The sequence below is a fragment of the Thermobia domestica genome, chromosome 11, assembly GCF_964235325.1.
Source record: "Thermobia domestica chromosome 11, izTheDome1.hap1.1, whole genome shotgun sequence".
NCBI lineage: Eukaryota > Metazoa > Arthropoda > Insecta > Zygentoma > Lepismatidae > Thermobia > Thermobia domestica.
This window is the reverse complement of record NC_137464.1, coordinates 248565392-248583600: the sequence shown is the minus strand read 5'-3', so window position 1 is coordinate 248583600 and position 18209 is coordinate 248565392. Positions and strand designations below refer to the sequence as shown.

Genomic DNA, 18209 nt, shown 5'->3' with positions numbered 1-18209 from the left:
TAAAAAAAAATCTTGATTAGTCGGAACTTGTGTTGCGAACAACGGATGTTAAAATATACTTCTTAACGGAAATTTTCAAGTTCCGGAAGCAGCGTTTACAAAAATTTTAGACATTCCATGAGATGTTAGGTATATGAGCTACATTGTCTTCGTTTACTTGTTACCCTTCACATTTAATCTTTAGTCCACCGCCATATAATGCTCTAGATACCGTGCAAATTTTTGAACGAAGTGCAATTTATATAGTAATTTCCAAACCAATAACTATTTCTCTAGCTGGTCTAGAGACATGGAAAAAGGAGCATAATATACACAATAGATCAAAGGGAGCCAAAAGTAGAGGGAGGAGTGCTGAAAAGGGCATAGCATTTACTTTTTGTCTTGGCCTTAGAAAACGTATGTAGGTTTTTTTTTTTTTTTTTTTGTTCACTGAAAGTTTTGTGTGTATTAATTTGTAGCATAACTAAATACTGTAATTTAATACGGTATGTGTAACATTTTATTTTATCTCATTATGTCTATTATTTATTTTTTGCATAGATCTATCTCCATTAACTTTAAAACCTTTAAGGGAAATTTTTGCGAGCCCTGTTCAATTTCGCTAGTCAGGTTTTACTATATGCTTATGCTAGAAATGTTTATTTACTTCTCTGAGTATATTTATTATTTATTCACAGATACTTGGCGCATTCTAATCTTTTATATATATATATATATATATATATATACAGGGGCGGATCCAGGATATGATCAAGGGAGAGGTTAAACCATATTTTGCCGTTTTTATCCAGTGTAAAGCACGATTGAAGCCCATTTTATCCAGTGTATACCTGAGCGTCAAGAGGGAGGGCTGTAGCCCCTATAGCACCCCCTTAGATCCGCCACTATATATATATATATATATATATGGGGGTAGATGTATTTTGATTTCACATACTGAGCTGTTTGAGCCCGAAGAAACCAAATGTATACAAGAAGCCGTGGATAGGGGTCTACTTGCGGAGCTGAAAACATTAAAAGCGAACTTGCGTTTATCAATACACACATTTCAGTTCAATTTCAAAGATCATCACGAGATGAGAAGAGCGATGATTAGGACTTTGTAGTGCATTTGAGCTGTTTGATTCAATAACGAAACAGGCTCCGCCAAAACCAATCGGACAAATATTTTTTCGAAAAGCACATTCAATAGACGCGAAAAATCCGAACGTATAATTCTTGTCTAATGCAAATAAAGTGTTTCTGGGAACAACGACGCACGAATTACAGATTTGTCGACAAGTAACATTGCTTCTTTGAAATACTATCCCATAACGACCCGTGACATGGAAGGAACATTTTCAATGTACAGTAATGTTTTGAATGACAAATGCACGCTTTTGCCAGAAAATACCGAAAACTACATAGTTGTCCATTGTGGCATGAATGCATCATAGTTGTACTCCAAGTATATGTAGTTCAAGTAATATCTACAACTTGTTTTCTCTAAAGATAATAAAATTTCTCATTTAACTTTAGGTTTTGATTGGTGCATATTTATCCTTTTTAGTGCATATTTGCATATTTTCAGTGCATATTTTCGTGATTTTTAGCGCATATTTGCATGCATATTTTGCCGTTTTTTAGTGCATATCGATCCGAAGTCTAATCATCACTTAACAAGAATGTATTGCTAACCTGGGACCAATTTACGTAGGCTGGCAACTATGTTTAAACTTCCAACCTTCTTTGTCTCGCTCCCAGAGGAGAAAACGAACACATGTTGTCCGTACATACACATACCCATTTTTCGTAATGGACTCTTCTTCTTCTGTCATGCGCGGAAGTGTCGAGGGACCTAATGTCCGAGGGTAAACAGTACTTTTTATTTGAATACATATTTCCGTTAAGACTTATCCACAGCACATCAAACTTCCAGCATTATTACATTGGACATATGAGTGGTAACAGTTGTGCTATATGACGTAATAAGTAAACTAAAGCATTATGTTCTTGAGTAATTTTTCTGGCATCTGGGCTAACAGAGAGAGAAATTGCAAATAAATTACTATTTGATATGGAGTGATTTGTCATATATTCCATATTAGCTGCTACTTAGCAAAGATTAGTTGGGAGTTAACGTCTCTTCAGCGCCAATGTTATGTTGGACTATACCTACTGCATAAAATGTAGAACAAACTACTAAATGAGCTTTTATTCGAGACAGATGTATCAGACATGTTCCACTATAGACTGGGTACAGAGTGATAATTATATCTAAGTTTCGAAATAACTGATTTTTCATCCATGTAAGGTAACTTTGTGGTTATACAATGTACTTTTTTTTGTATTTTTAGGAGTAGTATCCTGTAAATGTAATCATCACCCCAGTTCCAAGTCTGAGGCACAGGAGCAAGGCTCCATGTGCCAGGTAAGCCTTGAGGAGGTTGGTGACAGGGCAGGAGCTGACCCTTCATCGAATCGTCCTCATGAGGTGTTCTCAGTGTCTGTGATATCCAGCTCAAGTTGTGGCACCGCGGATGTGAAACCTCCGTCCCTGTGTAGCAGTGGGAGCAGCCACGGTGCAGAACAGGTTAGTGATTTCTGTTAAAATGTGAATGTATATTGAAACATTATCGATGTATATTTTCATGCTATGGAGTTAAGATTTTCATTTTATTAACTTGAATCGTATAAAATTTCACTATCGTAATTTATCTTATATTTTACCAGGTTTGAAGTTAAAGCTGTTCAAATTAATTAATGTAATCCCCAAATTATCAAGAAAATTGCTTTATAAGATTCGTGTCTCACCTTCTAGAATGGTTTTGGGAACAGAATTCAGTTCATTTTTCTTTTACAAAGCGAAGTGTTACTTTAAAATTTATTTTTAGTGTATCGTCTTCTGTGCTGTAATCTGACAAGTTAGGCCTTTGAAAAAACTTTTTCACTGAAACATTGATGTAACTGAATGAATGAAAGAAATATTAACAGTATTACTTTCAATTACATTGTATAAGGTTTTGCCTAGAACAGGCACCATAAGATGTGAGCATACTCGTCCGCGAGCATGTACAACTGAAGTAAACCGTGGTGACGAAGAAACACATTCGGTGCAGTTTTCATCTCTACAAGGAAAGACTTGTTAAATCCAAGTCTTCAGCTCTGCAATTTCAGTTTGTAAATTTACATTATCATTAAAAATGTGTTTATATAGAAGCTGATCGGATTATATCCTACCCATTTTCAAAATGTGCTTATCCTACGAAAAGACATGCCGCCAGCGCCAGCTTATCTTCAAATCACCAGCATCATCATAGACTATCGCCTGATATCGGAGTTTCTACTGCAACAAACTACGTTGGAACACAGACATAAGAATTCTATCCAATTCCTGCATGCAGGTATTTCATAGACCAGTGAGGCCACGAGAATGTTGAAGACGTCATTTTGAGAGTCGATATATGTAGAAATTCATTGTTGTAGCGAATGTCATGATTAAAATCTTAAGAGATAGTCTGGCGGTGTGTGTGGACGCTTGGTCCATTTACATCCATATCTTATTTTTGTTGGCTTCGATGGTCAATTTCCCCCATTCTATTTCGATATTCGGATGTATGAAAAAATGTGCGTAAAAAAAGCTGTGAAGTACCCTTTTCAGTACGGGTTTACTTTCGGCGGCATCTCGCTTTCACTAAAAAGACACAGTACCTGGAAGGTTTAGACATCACTGATAAAATGTTTTTAAGACTATTATGTTCCGAGCAATGCGAGGCCAAACGAGACGATACTGATAATGAACGAAATGTTGGAGTGAAGAAAGTTCGGATCCCCGAAGAAAAAGAAAAAAAGCTAAGTACCAGAGGTCAGTGCTCGACCACTTGAGTCATCACTTCCTCAACAACGAAATCTGTATCATAGTTTTGCAACTGCACAGTTGACTGCAGCGTGCCACATCGGTTGGATATAAATCGATCAACTTTATGTATGTTTACTGTTAATAAAAATAGCGTTTTGTACAAATGGACTTACATAAGATAATATGAAAAGATTATTGATGTAGTGTCCAGTTGTAATTTAGAAATAAACAATAATAATAACTGTTTACATTTTACCATATACAGTAAAATGAAACACAAATGTTAAGTCTAAATATTATATGGCAGTACATCATAATCATGCGAGCCAGAAGGTTTTGAAACTTGAAGGCATTGTACTGGGTAATGATACTACTATTACAACTATCAACACTCACCCTATACCCAGTGGGAACACTTCCTCGGATACAGACCGAATTAGTGGTTCGGATCCCACTAAACAGGTTCTAGCTCATATATACTCGGTATTGATCCCCTCCCCCTCCTTACTGGCACCAGATGTTTTGATTTAGAAAAGAACTGAAAGATAAATACACGAGTAAAATTATTAGATTTTCAGTATAGTTTCCATTTATATTAAAAATCCACATTATTTTGGACTGCCTGTATTGCAGGGTATGAAAATAACACAGAAAAGTTTAGAATCATTTACATTATACACCTTCACTTTTTTGTACTTCAAGTATCATTGTATTTGTATATTACAACAATGTTATTGTAATTATTCCATCACAACAAATTTTTGGATATGATAATTGAAATATACATACATTAACTAATATTGAAATATTTAGTTAATGTATTAAGTTAGTATGGAAAGTAGGTATTTGTGCTCCGTAGTATTGGTAACTATCATGTGGGCGCCTTGTTATGTTCTGTACCATTCCAGCATTAGCTTGGTAGTACTTTGAACTCCGGATGCTAGCTGGGGTATTCGAAATCGAAACTTCCCGATTGTGAAGTGAGAACGTAACCGCCCGTCTATGCCTCATTAGTATTCTTTTAAAGTTACCTCACTTTTCAGCACTAAGACGATAAAAAATATACCAAGATCCGTCTCAAACATATTTCCACCTACAGTCTAACCCGAGCCTTCCATACTGAGCATTCAAGTCATAAATGAGCTTATTCCATGTATTTTCGTAAGTTTTCATCATCAAAGTTAACAGATTCGTTGGCATAATGAATACAGAGGCTTTGAACGTGGAACTCGTTTCGAGAAGAAAATGTTTCCTCGCATATTACATGTTAAATATTTTTCTTAAAATTAATTATGTATATAAAATATATGGCTGTAAAAATAAATTAGATAAAAGGCTACACCAGGCCAATTCAATTATAACACTCAGTATAGTGTCTACTTATCAAATTTGTAATTGAAGGTCAGTTTTTCACGATGGTGTTCTTGTGTCAGTGAAGTTGCATAGAAAGACCTACTTTCCAGAGTGAATTCTTGAGTAAATAGGTTTACATTTTACCAGCTCGAAATTTGAACAGAATTTCACAAGAATTACGAATGGTATAATATATTTATCAAGATATTCTCTTCAGCAAAGAAAATTGTTATAACTCGCATGTCAGTATTTTTATACGTAGTATTAAGTCACAGTAAAGAATATTGATTCGTTGAATGAGCAGATAACAGTATATGCCATTAAAACGCAGGAGTTGTTTTCATTATGTTAAAATTTTAGAGAATTGAGGCAGAAGTGTATTCATTCTTTATTTATTGCAGGGCTCCAATGCAATCTCTGCCAGTCACCTTGGTTCTTCCAGCAGCAATAGTCTGTGTTCTGCACAAAGTTGTTCAGAAATGGAGTCTCTTGTCTCTCAGGCCATAGAAAATCCAAATACAAGGAGAGTCCAAAACCAAGCAACATTTATGCAATCTACTGTGAACTCTTGTATAAGAAGCAGGGAGGGGACTGAGTCCCCAGCTAATAATTTTGGGTCACGAGCTACACCTGAGCCTCAGGTTGATGAGGACATTTTAACTGGTGCTTTTTCAGATCAGGATAAGAATTCCAAAAATTGCCTCGGGAGTGATGTGACAGTCCCTCCCACAATCCCTGTTGAAAGTGAGCAAGAGGGCATTCCAGATGCCAATAGTAATTTATCAACGGAATATGACTGTGTTAACAGTATAGTGAACATTCCAAACGATAGTGGTACATCAGGTGCCACTTCACAAGCAAGCAGGAACGAAAGTGTTCCTGCAGATGCCATTTATACAGTCCAGGGTAATTGTAACCCAAGCTTTAATTACTCCAAACCCTCAGGTGTGGAGAAACCTTCACTCCCAAGTGCAACTCTCTTTAATAAGTACGCTTCAAAGTCATCTCAGACTCCTGTATCATTCTCATGGGCTGCAGGCAAGCCCCGCCTTTCCAAGTTTGCTTCCTATCCTTGTGGGCCAGCCTCAAATAAAGGTTGGGGCATTCCACGGGGACTTGGTTTATTAGGAGGGGGTGAAAACTCCCTGAATAGTGGGACCTCTGGCTGGGGCACGCCTCCAGCCAATAACTCTAATAATTCTGGCTGGGGTCAAAATTCCAGCCAGAACAATACTTCTGCTCAAAGCCAGTGGGGAAACAATAATAGCGTCAATCGCAATGGTGGAACTAGTCAGGGACCCAGTGGACAGCAGAATGCAGGTGAGTAAAGTATTCGTTGGCGTATAAAATTTATGTAGACTTCATGGTATAGTAAATTAATATCCATGAATGATGTTATCAATAAGAAAATATTGAATACAGTGAGATTTTCATGAAGCTTAATTTTCTGTACGTCGTACTAATATTCAAACTTGATAGCGTAATAACGTCTTAGCTAAATTGTTTAGTTTATAGTAGATTATGATTTTGTTACATGGCTACATGTCAATACTTCTCGTCAGTGTTCCTTTTCGAACCTTGAAAATGCGTAGTGGTTCAGGACGATCCTCCTCTAACTGAAGCAACAATAAACTAGTGTTACTTTCTAGTAGCAACATTAACTGCCTCTAAACGAGCCTCGAGTATTAGAATTCTGGGAGAAACAAAATTTCTTAATTTGGTCCTGCAGCGTCAGTCACTGCCGAAATATTCCCAAGTTGATTTCAATGAACTGGCTGCAAATGAACGAGCAAAGTTTTCGTTCGAGCATTACCACAGTGAAAGTAGATCCCACTAGTCAACGAGCGGCGTCACTTCCCTGTGATGGCATTATGAAATCTTCAAGTATGTGAAATAATACTTTTTGTTTCATGTATCAGAATAATTATTTCGACACCCCAGAAAACAAATTCCTCTATCTTGGCCTTTTGTTGTTTGAATTTGTTGTGTGAAAGTGTTTTCATCGTATGCTTTGCAGTTATGTACACAGGATGAAAGTAACGCCCCCTTTTATCTTGTGAATCAGGTTCTAATTACTCATCATTTCTGAGAACGTCCCCAGCTTGCATAGTAAACATGTAAATGCCCATGATAGTAGCTCTTGAAATGCCACAGCTCGACAAAACGTCGTTCATTATTTGGGGTGGTGACTATTGCAGTAGGGTGACCAGATTCTGACAAGAGAAAAGTAGGACATAAGTATATTAGTATATGATAGTTTACTGCATCGGCAGTACGCATGTCCTCATTTTATTTAACGTTAACCTCAAGTTAATCATTCATTTTTGTTAGAAACAAAAGTATTTCAGGAATTCAACACAACTTCAAATGCTTTGATGAATGACAAAGTGGTTTATTTTTATGAACGTACAGTGAGACTTCGTGTTGGGCTAACATTTTTTTTTTTTTTTTTTTTCGATTTTCGGAACGTGGTATTATTTTAAGGAATGAGAGAAAATTAAGACCGGTACCAGGGAACTTCTACTTCACTTGGTAAGTTCACTGTCATAAGTTGAAAAAGAAACTTTTCGTACATTACCGATATCTCAAGAAGCCCTTGTCAGCAAAAACAATGTATTGTAAAACAATGGTTTGTTGATTGTTCTTCTTCCCTAATCTTTTGAGGAGTGTTAAAAAAAACACAGTGGTTCATCATTCAGGAAAAGAGTTCCTGTGAGTCAAAATGTTGTGAATAAAGAATGAAATATTAAGATACTGGAAATAAGTTAACTTAGGACATTTTAAAAAAGGACGACGTTTCTCGATTTTCTAGGCGTCTTCTTAACACACAGGACAGCTCTTTGAAAAACAGTACTGTACTGCAAAAATCAGTACGTCTGGTCACCCTATATTGCAGGCATCCACCATTATGGTAATCTTCGAGGACTGTTGCCTATACTTAAATTCACTTTTACTAGTCCAAGGAGGGGTTAAGAGTTCCCAGGTGTGCACCATATCAGCATGAATATCTTGTTATTTTTGAAAGCAAATATTTTATTAATGTAGTTTATTCACGTCAATTTGTCAAAAAAGATCAAATTAAATAAAAGTAGATCATTAATTCTTGACTTCTTGATAATATTACTTGTAAAATTTCAGATCACTATAACAAAAATCAGGGAAAGCACGTGCTAAATTAACCTTCCTACATAGTAACATTTCTATTAAGTGTTATTACAAGTATTGTAGTTTAAATAATATTGTTCTGAAAGTTAGTGTATAGTAACGTTTTTGTCAATTGCTTACATTGTAGGAAATGCTAACAAAGGTAATACGCAGTCACAACAGCCGCCTTCACAAAATCAGAACCAGCAGCAACAGCAACAACAGCCATCACAACAACAACAACAGTCATCACAGCAGCAACAGAATGGTTCCACATCTTGGGCTCAGGCAGCTGGTAAAGGACTCTCTAATAATCCTCAGAACAATGGAAATACTGGGAATAACAGCAGTAGCAATACCAGCAGCAGCACAACTAAACAACTGGAACAGATTAACACAATGCGAGAGGCGCTGTTTAGTCAAGATGGTTGGGGTGGTGTAAGTATGAGTTAGTTATTTTTGGAGTCAATGTTCGAAAGTTTTCATTTCGCGAGTCTATTGATTCACTTCTTAATGAGAATATATTGTACTTTTTGTAGTGTAAGGTTAATAGAAAGAAATAGTGTTCTCTCTCTCTCTCTCTCTCTCTCTCTCTCTCTCTCTCTCTCTATATATATATATATATATATATATATATATATATATATATATATATATATATATATATATATATATATATATAGAGAGAGAGAGAGAGAGAGAGAGAGAGAGAGAATTATATATTTATATATTCTACTTTATCTTGGCACAACGCAAAGTGTGAATTGTTTTTGTAAGAAGTGAATCAGTAAGATCGTGAGTTACTCAAGCACATTGACAAAGATAGTTGCAAGAGCTGTCGAAACAATACAGGAAAAACTCGTGAGACTCAATGTAAAGTATTCATGTGGTTCGGATTCCACGTTAATCAGTAGATCCACGTCTCATATAGCCTCGCTGCTGACCGGGACGTAAAACTCAAAATCAACTCAACTCAATGTAAAGTACATTCTCTTTCTCTCTCTTTCTTTTTCTTTTATTTATTTATTTATTTATTTATTTATTTTACTGTCCCAGGTTATCCTCGGAGGTATGAAAAAGAAAGCAAAAAAGAACTCTTCACATCCATTTTCCATCCCATGTGAGAGGTGTGATGTTATTTACGTTAAGAAAACAAGAATTGGCCATGTTGCCATTATCATTCAGTCGTTTGCTTTCAGTACCTTTCACTCTTTTAAACGCAAGTGCTTACATGGACTACATCCTATATAAAGCGCAATATGGGGTATAACTGAAATAGCCAGAATCTTAAAAAAATACATGAAATGATAGCTATGTGGCATGTTCAAGATTTTCAGTGTCACGGTATTTATTTGAATATGACTTGAACTCTGTGGTACTAGTTGATTAGAACGAGAATTCTAACAATGTAATTGTAGTATATTATCCTTCGTACAATTTAACTAGTATAGGAAGCGTTCCATGGAATAATGCCAAAATGTTTGTATAATCAGTACGTATACAATTACACAAGACATCAGGATATTTAACGTTACCGTAACTTATGTGTGTTTGGCATTACAAAGATTGTAAACCATGCAATGTGTTTTGGTTGTAGATGTAGTTAGTTGAAGCAAATTCAATGTCATCAACTGCATTGAACTGACCATTTATCCTTACTATGTTCTCTATGTGATTTCTTCAGTATTTCAGCAGACAATTGGTAGGATTGATTGTGAGAGTAGGACGACTTTGTTTTAAAGGTTTTGGAGTTATAATCTGGCAGTGAAAACTAAAATTTCGGTGTAAAAGTTGTGATTCACATGAACTCTCTTCGAGGAATTTGGCAGCAGATATTCAGTGTGTCGAACTATTATGCCTATTTTTTTCTGTGCATATTTACAATCGTATCCACATTTCTTGGTCAGGTTACAAATGTAAAAACCAGACTTATGTAGGCTTATAGATTTCTTACTTTGTGTGTGTTTAAATATAAATTTTGTTCTATTGTCATTTATTGATTCCTTGCAACACCTGTAATAATGGGTTCATTGCTAGTACTGTCATGTCAATGTTGCATTGAATATCTAACAATCAAGTTCATCGAACTGAGTTCATATGTATTAAAATGTTTACATTGCAAGTTTTGAAATCTTCATTGCTCTCTTTTCTCGTATAAGCACAAAATAACTTCATCCTATTTTTGTAATCAAGACTGACTGTTTTCGGCCAAAGTATTTATCATTATTAGGGGTTTAATACGGACGTCGATATGTTTGAACAAAATTTCATTTACTGTCATATAGGATTTACATCCTCAATACATATAACGAAGATATTAATTAATTTACACCATTTTATTTTATTTTTTACTTTAGCAACACGTTAATCAAGATACAGGTTGGGACATTCCTCCATCTCCAGAGCCAAGTTCAAAAGATAGTGGACCTGTGTGGAAACCAAATGTTAATAATGGTAAGAGTAACGAAATGAAATGTTCCATTCTAGAGTGTGAGGATTGATAGGTTCTTAAATTAGACGCAGTGGGGAAACACGGTGAATTTTTAAAACGGGAAATTGTTTAAGGTAACGTTTTAGAAATTACTGTTTCGTCCCGTCTGAATTTCCGAGCACGTGCTTGAGACAGTCTCAGGTGTAACGTGCTAGGTGCAGTTCCACATTTCACTCTTTGAGACAGTATTCGATGAAATTTCACCTATTGTAAAATTTAAAGGCTGGGGAAAAATGTGTTGTTGCCTGCATTTTACAAAATGTATATTTCGTACGTCTTTCACATGAAATTAAGTACAAGCCCATTTGCATTGATTGAACTTTAAGCCACAATATTTGAAGTTACAGATTTATTGAAATGATCATGCCATATGTTTCAAGTAATTGGTCAGGGTGTCCATCGGTCACGAAATCAAAAAACGGTCATGAAAGTCGAGAAATTTAGCTTTAGGTTCACATTTTTTTTTTTTTTTAAATCTACGAATATAAGTACAGACTGGAACATTCTATTGTATAAAACGTCAAAATTCACCACCAAAAATGTCTGTTGTCGGCTTTAGACGCTACCAAATCGCAAGCAAAGCACGCTTCTTTCGCATGCATGAAAATTCGGCCTAATTCACATTCAGATTCGCTCTTGAGACTGTCCTTCAGCTGGCATCATTGAGCAGTGACGATAAAAATCGCATTGCATCGCCGAAACTACCTATGCAGCTAACCAGTTTATTCAAGTGAGAAGATTTCAACCTTTTATCACTCCAAAGAACAGCCTGAAAAGTAGAGATAAGAGCTGAAGAATATAGGTTCTGTTATTAGGTTTTGAATGTTACGAAATTTTATGGATTGGTAAAGAAAAGGTCACGAAAAAGTCACGAAATTTCATTTTGGAATTTTAGTTGGCTCAAGATATAGATTTAATGTATATTAAATGTGGTGAAAAGGAATATAATAATAAGGGAATCTTTAAATCCGTGTGTGGTTTGTGGTAACTTGATTCAGAATACTAGACAGAAACATCATATGGAAAGTTTTGTTTGAATTTTACGAGAAAAGAACGTATATATATATATATATATATATATATATATATATATATATATATATATATATATATATATATATATATATATATATATATATATATATATATAGAACCTTTGAAAAACTCATGTTTGTATTTATTTATTTTAATAGGTACGGATCTGTGGGAAGCAAATCTGAGAAATGGAGGCCAGCCTCCACCACAGCAACAAAAGACGCCCTGGGGTCATACTCCAGCCACTAACATCGGTGGAACATGGGGAGAGGACGATGATGTTGGAGACAGTTCTAATGTCTGGACTGGAGTTCCTTCGAACAATGGCACACAACAATGGGGTGGAAACGCTGGTGCCAGTGGTATGTGGGGAGGTGGGTTATATGCTTTGATGGTAGAGTGTAAAGAAAATATTTTCAAACAATTCGTTTACACGAAATTTTTTCAGTGATGCTGAGTTAATTTTAATTGGTTGATACTTCAAAAATACACAGGAAATGGAATGGAAAGTTCATTTAAAAAGATATATATTGTTACTCTAAATATGCAACTTGCTCGAGCGGAAATTTTGAAGCTGGTAAACTAGTATTGGCCTTCATGTTATTATTGTCTATTATAATTCTGTTAATGTTACTATATTATGTTACGAGGAAAATCAGAAAATGTTGACTTTGGAATTCTGTTCCAGACGGAAATGCTTGTATAATTAAGTTCATTCTCATTTGTAGTCGTTGAACAATAAAGTAAAAAGATAAATTAATCTGATTGACAAGAAAGAAATATTTAATGTCATGTCGTATATTAGTTATTGAATTAATTGAGTTTAAAGGCTAAAAATTTTGAGAACCTTTGAATAGTTCTATTGAAATTCACGACCAGGTAGGTTTCATTCCATTTCCCACAAAAAACGTTGAAATGTATATAAAACTCTATCCATCAATGCTTATATGTACGAGGTGTTTTATTGTAATTGTGTTTTAAAGATTACGTGTCATGATTTACTAAGATATGTGCAAATTTTGACGGGACAAAGTTTTGCCCGCAAACTGTATTCATCGAAATATTAACAGTGTAACAATAGCTGATAAATTCAATGAACGAGAACTAATTTTTAATATGTATAACTTCAAAAAGAATATTTTAGTCCAATATTACGAATGCAAATCCATATTGAGAACCTATTCCAGAAATAATGCAGTACTCAAACATTAAGGTTATAGTTTGTGTACATAAGGAGGAAGAGGGTCAAATGAAACCCAGTCGGAGCACATATATCCACTATCAGTAGGTGTATTGTTACAAAATGTGTATTGGGGACGCATGCATATATAGTGACTCAGTTCAGAAGTTGTCTTTGTAGACGTTCAAACACTTGCCCAGTATACTACTAGCCAACGAATTCCGCCCAATGTGAAATTAAACGAACCACTCACTGACTGCATCCTGAACCGCAGCATCATAGAACTGACGACCCTTTAGCGCCTTATTCAGTGGACCGAACACGTGAAAATCGCAGGATGACAGGTCCAGGGTGACGCAACATCTCCATTTGAACCGTCAGAACAAGTTCTGCACCTATTTGGCAGCATGAGGACGGATATTATTGTGTAACACGATTACACCTGACGTTAGCATTCCAAGTCATTTGCGTTCTCTAGAAGACGGATTAATGTAGCACAATAGCGTGCTGTATTGATACTCTCTCCTGATTTGAAATGGAACAGCAATGGATCTCTGCAATCTAAAAACACGGACATGACTATCAGCTGACATCTGGGACGTGAGGGAGGATGACGACGGGTGCCTCCACAGCTTACTGGCCGATTTGAAACTCGGTTCAAGGAGATGGCACCATGATTCATCTGTTGCCATAATCCGCAAAAGAAAGTAATGCATCAAGTGTTGGAGAGAGGCGCCAGCACGCTGCTGATTCTCTCTCTCCGTATTAATGTCTGGCACAGTCATTGTGGTATCCCAGATCCTTAATTATTTTTGTGCTGTACCATAGCTCATATTGAGTTCAGTGGCTATCGCTTGAATAATCATACGTTTATTGCGTACACTCATCCACCACAGCATGGTTGTTACCTGTGGCAACGGAAAATTACTTGATGTTCGACCGGTGCGAAACATTTGTGGCCAAAGTATAACTGTCGTCTTTGATACACACGCATCTTCATAGACGTTTTTCATCCGACGGAACACCTCAGCCGCTTAACATTCCCGTGCACTCAGAAACTGGATGACTGCTTGCTAATCCGACTTGGACGACGGATTTGAGGATGGTGAGTGCCATGGTTGCAACCTTCTTCCTGTGAAGACAAACGTTTTACGAGGATTACTACATTAATGCCGCAAATATACATAGCATTACAGCAGTGCAATCCTAGGTCATCAACTGTTCCTTCCAGAGGTGCCAAACAGATTTCATTTGATAACCCGTTATAGTATCTCACTTCGAATTCTGATTACTGAAAAATCCTTTCTTTCAAGCTTTTGGCTCTTGACTGACCCTGAAGCCTTGTTCATGAAGTTAATAAAAGCAGTGGACTCATCGGGGAAGAACAGCGAAAATATACTTTGTCCTATCGATTGCTGCTTTGACTAGTCAGGTGCGGTGTGACTTGCTTTTAAACGGAGGGACAAGCTTGCGTGGTCCTTTCTTTTAAAAGAAAATTTTGCCAATATATTTGGTGTTTTTGTTGTGACAATACTGAATGTTATTTTTCATTTAATTTTCTCCCATTCCTTTTTAACCAACTTTTGTTACTGCATTTTTTCAGTACGGTTTTGGCGCATCAGTAAGATTGCCTAAAACTTTAGACGAAGACCTTAATTATTTTTAATATCTGTTAGGTAGATCCCGATAAAAAGGTCTTTAAGGTGAAATGCAAGTGCCTGGAGGGTTATGTTGGTATGATGAAAAGAAATTTAAAGTTACATCTCAAAGAACATTGTACGAGACTAAATACTGGTTTCAAGTTTATCTGAACATTTTATAAAGAAAAATAACAGAAACAAAAAATTCGAAATTAGATTTGGACTTAAGTGTCATCAGGATTATCACCAAGCTTAGCGACCCCGAAAACTATGGATTCAACCCTAATCTTCGTAATTTTGGTCATTTTTCTCACTCTCTAGCGCGTGCCTATGAAAGTTGAAATTGGACTTAAAACGGCATCGGGGATATGACTATTCATCTCACCGACCCCGAAAAGTATGGATTCGACTCAAATATCAGTAGTTTTGATTATTTTTACATGACACTTCCACCCCATGACTCCATATAATTTGTTTCTGGATTTTAAGTCATGCGTGTACCATATTTGGGAAGTAGCTCCAGGCGCTTCAGTTATACTGAAACATACATACGCCCATCCATTTTTATATATAATGCCCCCCTATTCCTCCTAAAAACGAAGACTTCAGGAAGTTCTCTCTTTGTATTTTCAATGAAGAGTTTATACCGAGTTTCATGTTTCTAGTGTAAAGAGTTTGAGATATACTCTTTTTTTTTTTTTTTTTTCCCTTAGACATTCATTAAAAACCCAGTTCGAGGTAGGTGGTAACTATACTCAAAAAATTTCAGTTGAGTTGTTTCCCCGGCATTCGATGTTAAATTATATTTTTATAGAATCGACAAATGAAAAAAAGTAACAGTCTTGATCATATCCGCAACTTCAAAACAAGATATTTTCAAGACGGTTAAGTTTAATTGTACAGTATGAGATCCGTTCTGATAACATAGCACTATATTAACTTCCAGGTATTGTTTACAACCACTTATTTCAGTACTGATTACTATTAATTGAATGTCGAAAACATCATCATTTGATAACGAAATATTGAGCATTCAAAGCATGTGACTAACAGATAAAGTTGTCCTATAAAACGGAAAAGGAAATAGTATCAAATAGTGGTCCTGTATTTTTCTCAAGGATAACCAAGCTTCGAAAATTTTCATCGGTTTTCAACTGAATGGGCAAAAGTTAGGACAAATAACAAAGGAACAAATAAATAAAAAATGTGTGAAAAATTACCATATTGATGTTAAGTATCTGTGTTTGTGTCTGGAATAGGTTTGAATAGTAATTTATTTTCGTCCATAAAAAATTACGCATCAAAGCGTAGCTAGTACGTTGTTTAAACACAACTTTTTCATGTGTACAATAATAAATTTTAAAAAAATTGATAGTTGTCCATGTTATAGACTTATAGATAATCATTTTCAGATGACGACAAATGTTTTTTCTTTCGTTTTACGTATAGTTGTCAACAGTAAATTGGTGATTATTAATCATGACTATATCATGTCTACCAGCATACTATACTACAGATAGATTTCTGCATACTATTGAGCTCTGCCGTCCAAAGACAAAAGACCCTATTTGCTTAAAAGCTGGTTTTGAGAAAATTACGACTTTCTAACTAAAGCCGCAAACTCGACGGATACTGTAAGCTAGTACTATAACTACGTACATAATATAGCTTTATATTTTTGTCAGTGTCCGTGGTTATATGATTTGCCTATTGTCAATAACTCAAGTTCGGCTAAATATGATAAGGTCTTCTGCTTTTGGACGACTGAGTTAACTTTTAAAATATTCACAACTGTAAAATGTTGACATTAAGAGTCACATTTCTGTTAGGTCATAATTTATAACAGATTTTTAGTTTACTTGTTCTGCATGCATTTCTACGGTCATCTAGTATTCTTCATTTCGGTTTTATGTTGATCTTTCGTAGCTAGAAATGTCAGGCAATACTGTTGCAGTTGTGACAAACAAATTGTACCTTACGTTTCGTATTTTCCTTCCTTTGCAGCACCTAAGAAGGAAACCGAATGGAGTGGTGGAAATACCAATTGGGGTGATCCACGCGATCCTCGAGAACCTCGTGAAATTCGTGATCCCAGAGATCCTCGTGATTTGCGTGATCCAAGAGAGATTAGGGATACTCGGGACATGAGAGACCCACGTGATATCCGTGAGATACGTGATCCACGAGACCTGCGAGATCCTCGTGATTTGCGTGATCCTCGAGATCCTCGAATGACTCGAATCAACGGTGATGCCAATGCACCAATGTGGGGCCAGCCCCCGAAGAATCCACCGACTACTCAATGGAGTGGGCCACCTCCCAAAGAAAAGCCCACTGGTTGGGAGGAGCCATCACCTCCAACATCACGACGGAACATTCCTAACAATTATGATGATGGCACCTCTCTCTGGGGAAATCCAGCACAGCAAGCAGGTAATTTGTAATTTTCCTTGCTCTTTGTAACATTTAGTGAGAATTGTAATTTCATATTTCAAATATTACTATAGGTGATATCATTGTGAAAATACGAACTAACTTCATTCAATATTGGATCATAAAATGCAAAATTATTTCTGTTAGATGTCAGAGGCACATCCGCAAGATTGAGTAATTTGCTCCAGCAAAAGTAAATGATCATATTCGTTCAGTATAATTTATATATTTTACATACTTAGATATTCTATATATATCGTATTGTACTATATTTTTAAAAGTTTTTAGTGTTTTGTGTTATTGTTTCATCATAGTTTTGGGTTAGGTTAAAAGTATGTATACAATTGAAATATTGCTTTTTCTGTTCATTTTCAAAAATATTTATGGGCACTTTTGATAAAATATAGTGAGTGGAAGGAAATAAGGTCTTCAAAATTTCTTACGTATACAGCAGAAATTACCACCAATTTTGTGTGTTTACATTGTGAATTGGAAATACAATATTTTTATTTATTTTTTAATGCGTAGGGAAAAATAAAATGTACATGGCTTATGAAGTGCTTTACGTTTATTGTTGAGAATTCTACTTGAAATAAATGTTGTCTTTTTAAAATACTCGCGCTTTGACAGTAATGGCTTGTAGTACAAATGGCAAAAAAAAATCAGATCAAATATATGAAAAACGGGTTTTTTCTTGAGTTGAAGTGTTGTTTTATCTAGTAATAAGGAAACTGATTAATAAGTTTATAATATTTGGTATTGATCAGTATGTCTGCACCTTAGTTACAAATACATATAATTTATATAATAAAATCTAGTATTTATTAATGATGTGAAAATTACTTAATGTACAGTCGTATGGAAACATACTTAAAAATTCCGTAGATTTGTTTGCAAAACTTATAATTAATAACTCAGAGAAAAAGTGTCAAGGGCAGGTGATTTGCCATAAATCCATGCGGTTTTAGGAATTTTGTTTTGCACACGACTGTACAGTCGCTACAAATAAAATGATAACAATCTTTGAACGGTTTAAAAGACATTTTTCGGGATCATGCTATTGAAAATTGTAGAGGAATAACAACACTGACGGTA

The 18209-nt window shown here is 35.6% G+C and overlaps 1 protein-coding gene across 5 annotated transcripts in view; it reads left to right on the top strand.

Moving 5' to 3' along the window:
• gw (trinucleotide repeat containing adaptor protein gawky) overlaps positions 1–18209 on the top strand; it is a 139650-nt gene that overhangs the window by 68957 nt on the left and 52484 nt on the right. For 4 of the 5 annotated variants that reach the window (XM_081731968.1, XM_081731963.1, XM_081731966.1 and 1 more), the window contains exons 6-11: positions 2337–2572; positions 5593–6511; positions 8484–8773; positions 10693–10789; positions 12020–12235; positions 16686–17114. In XM_081731968.1, coding sequence (XP_081588094.1) covers positions 2337–2572; positions 5593–6511; positions 8484–8773; positions 10693–10789; positions 12020–12235; positions 16686–17114 — 2187 coding nt within the window. The remainder of the gene's footprint in view (positions 1–2336; positions 2573–5592; positions 6512–8483; positions 8774–10692; positions 10790–12019; positions 12236–16685; positions 17115–18209) is intronic. The other variant, XM_081731967.1, reaches the window with a different exon arrangement.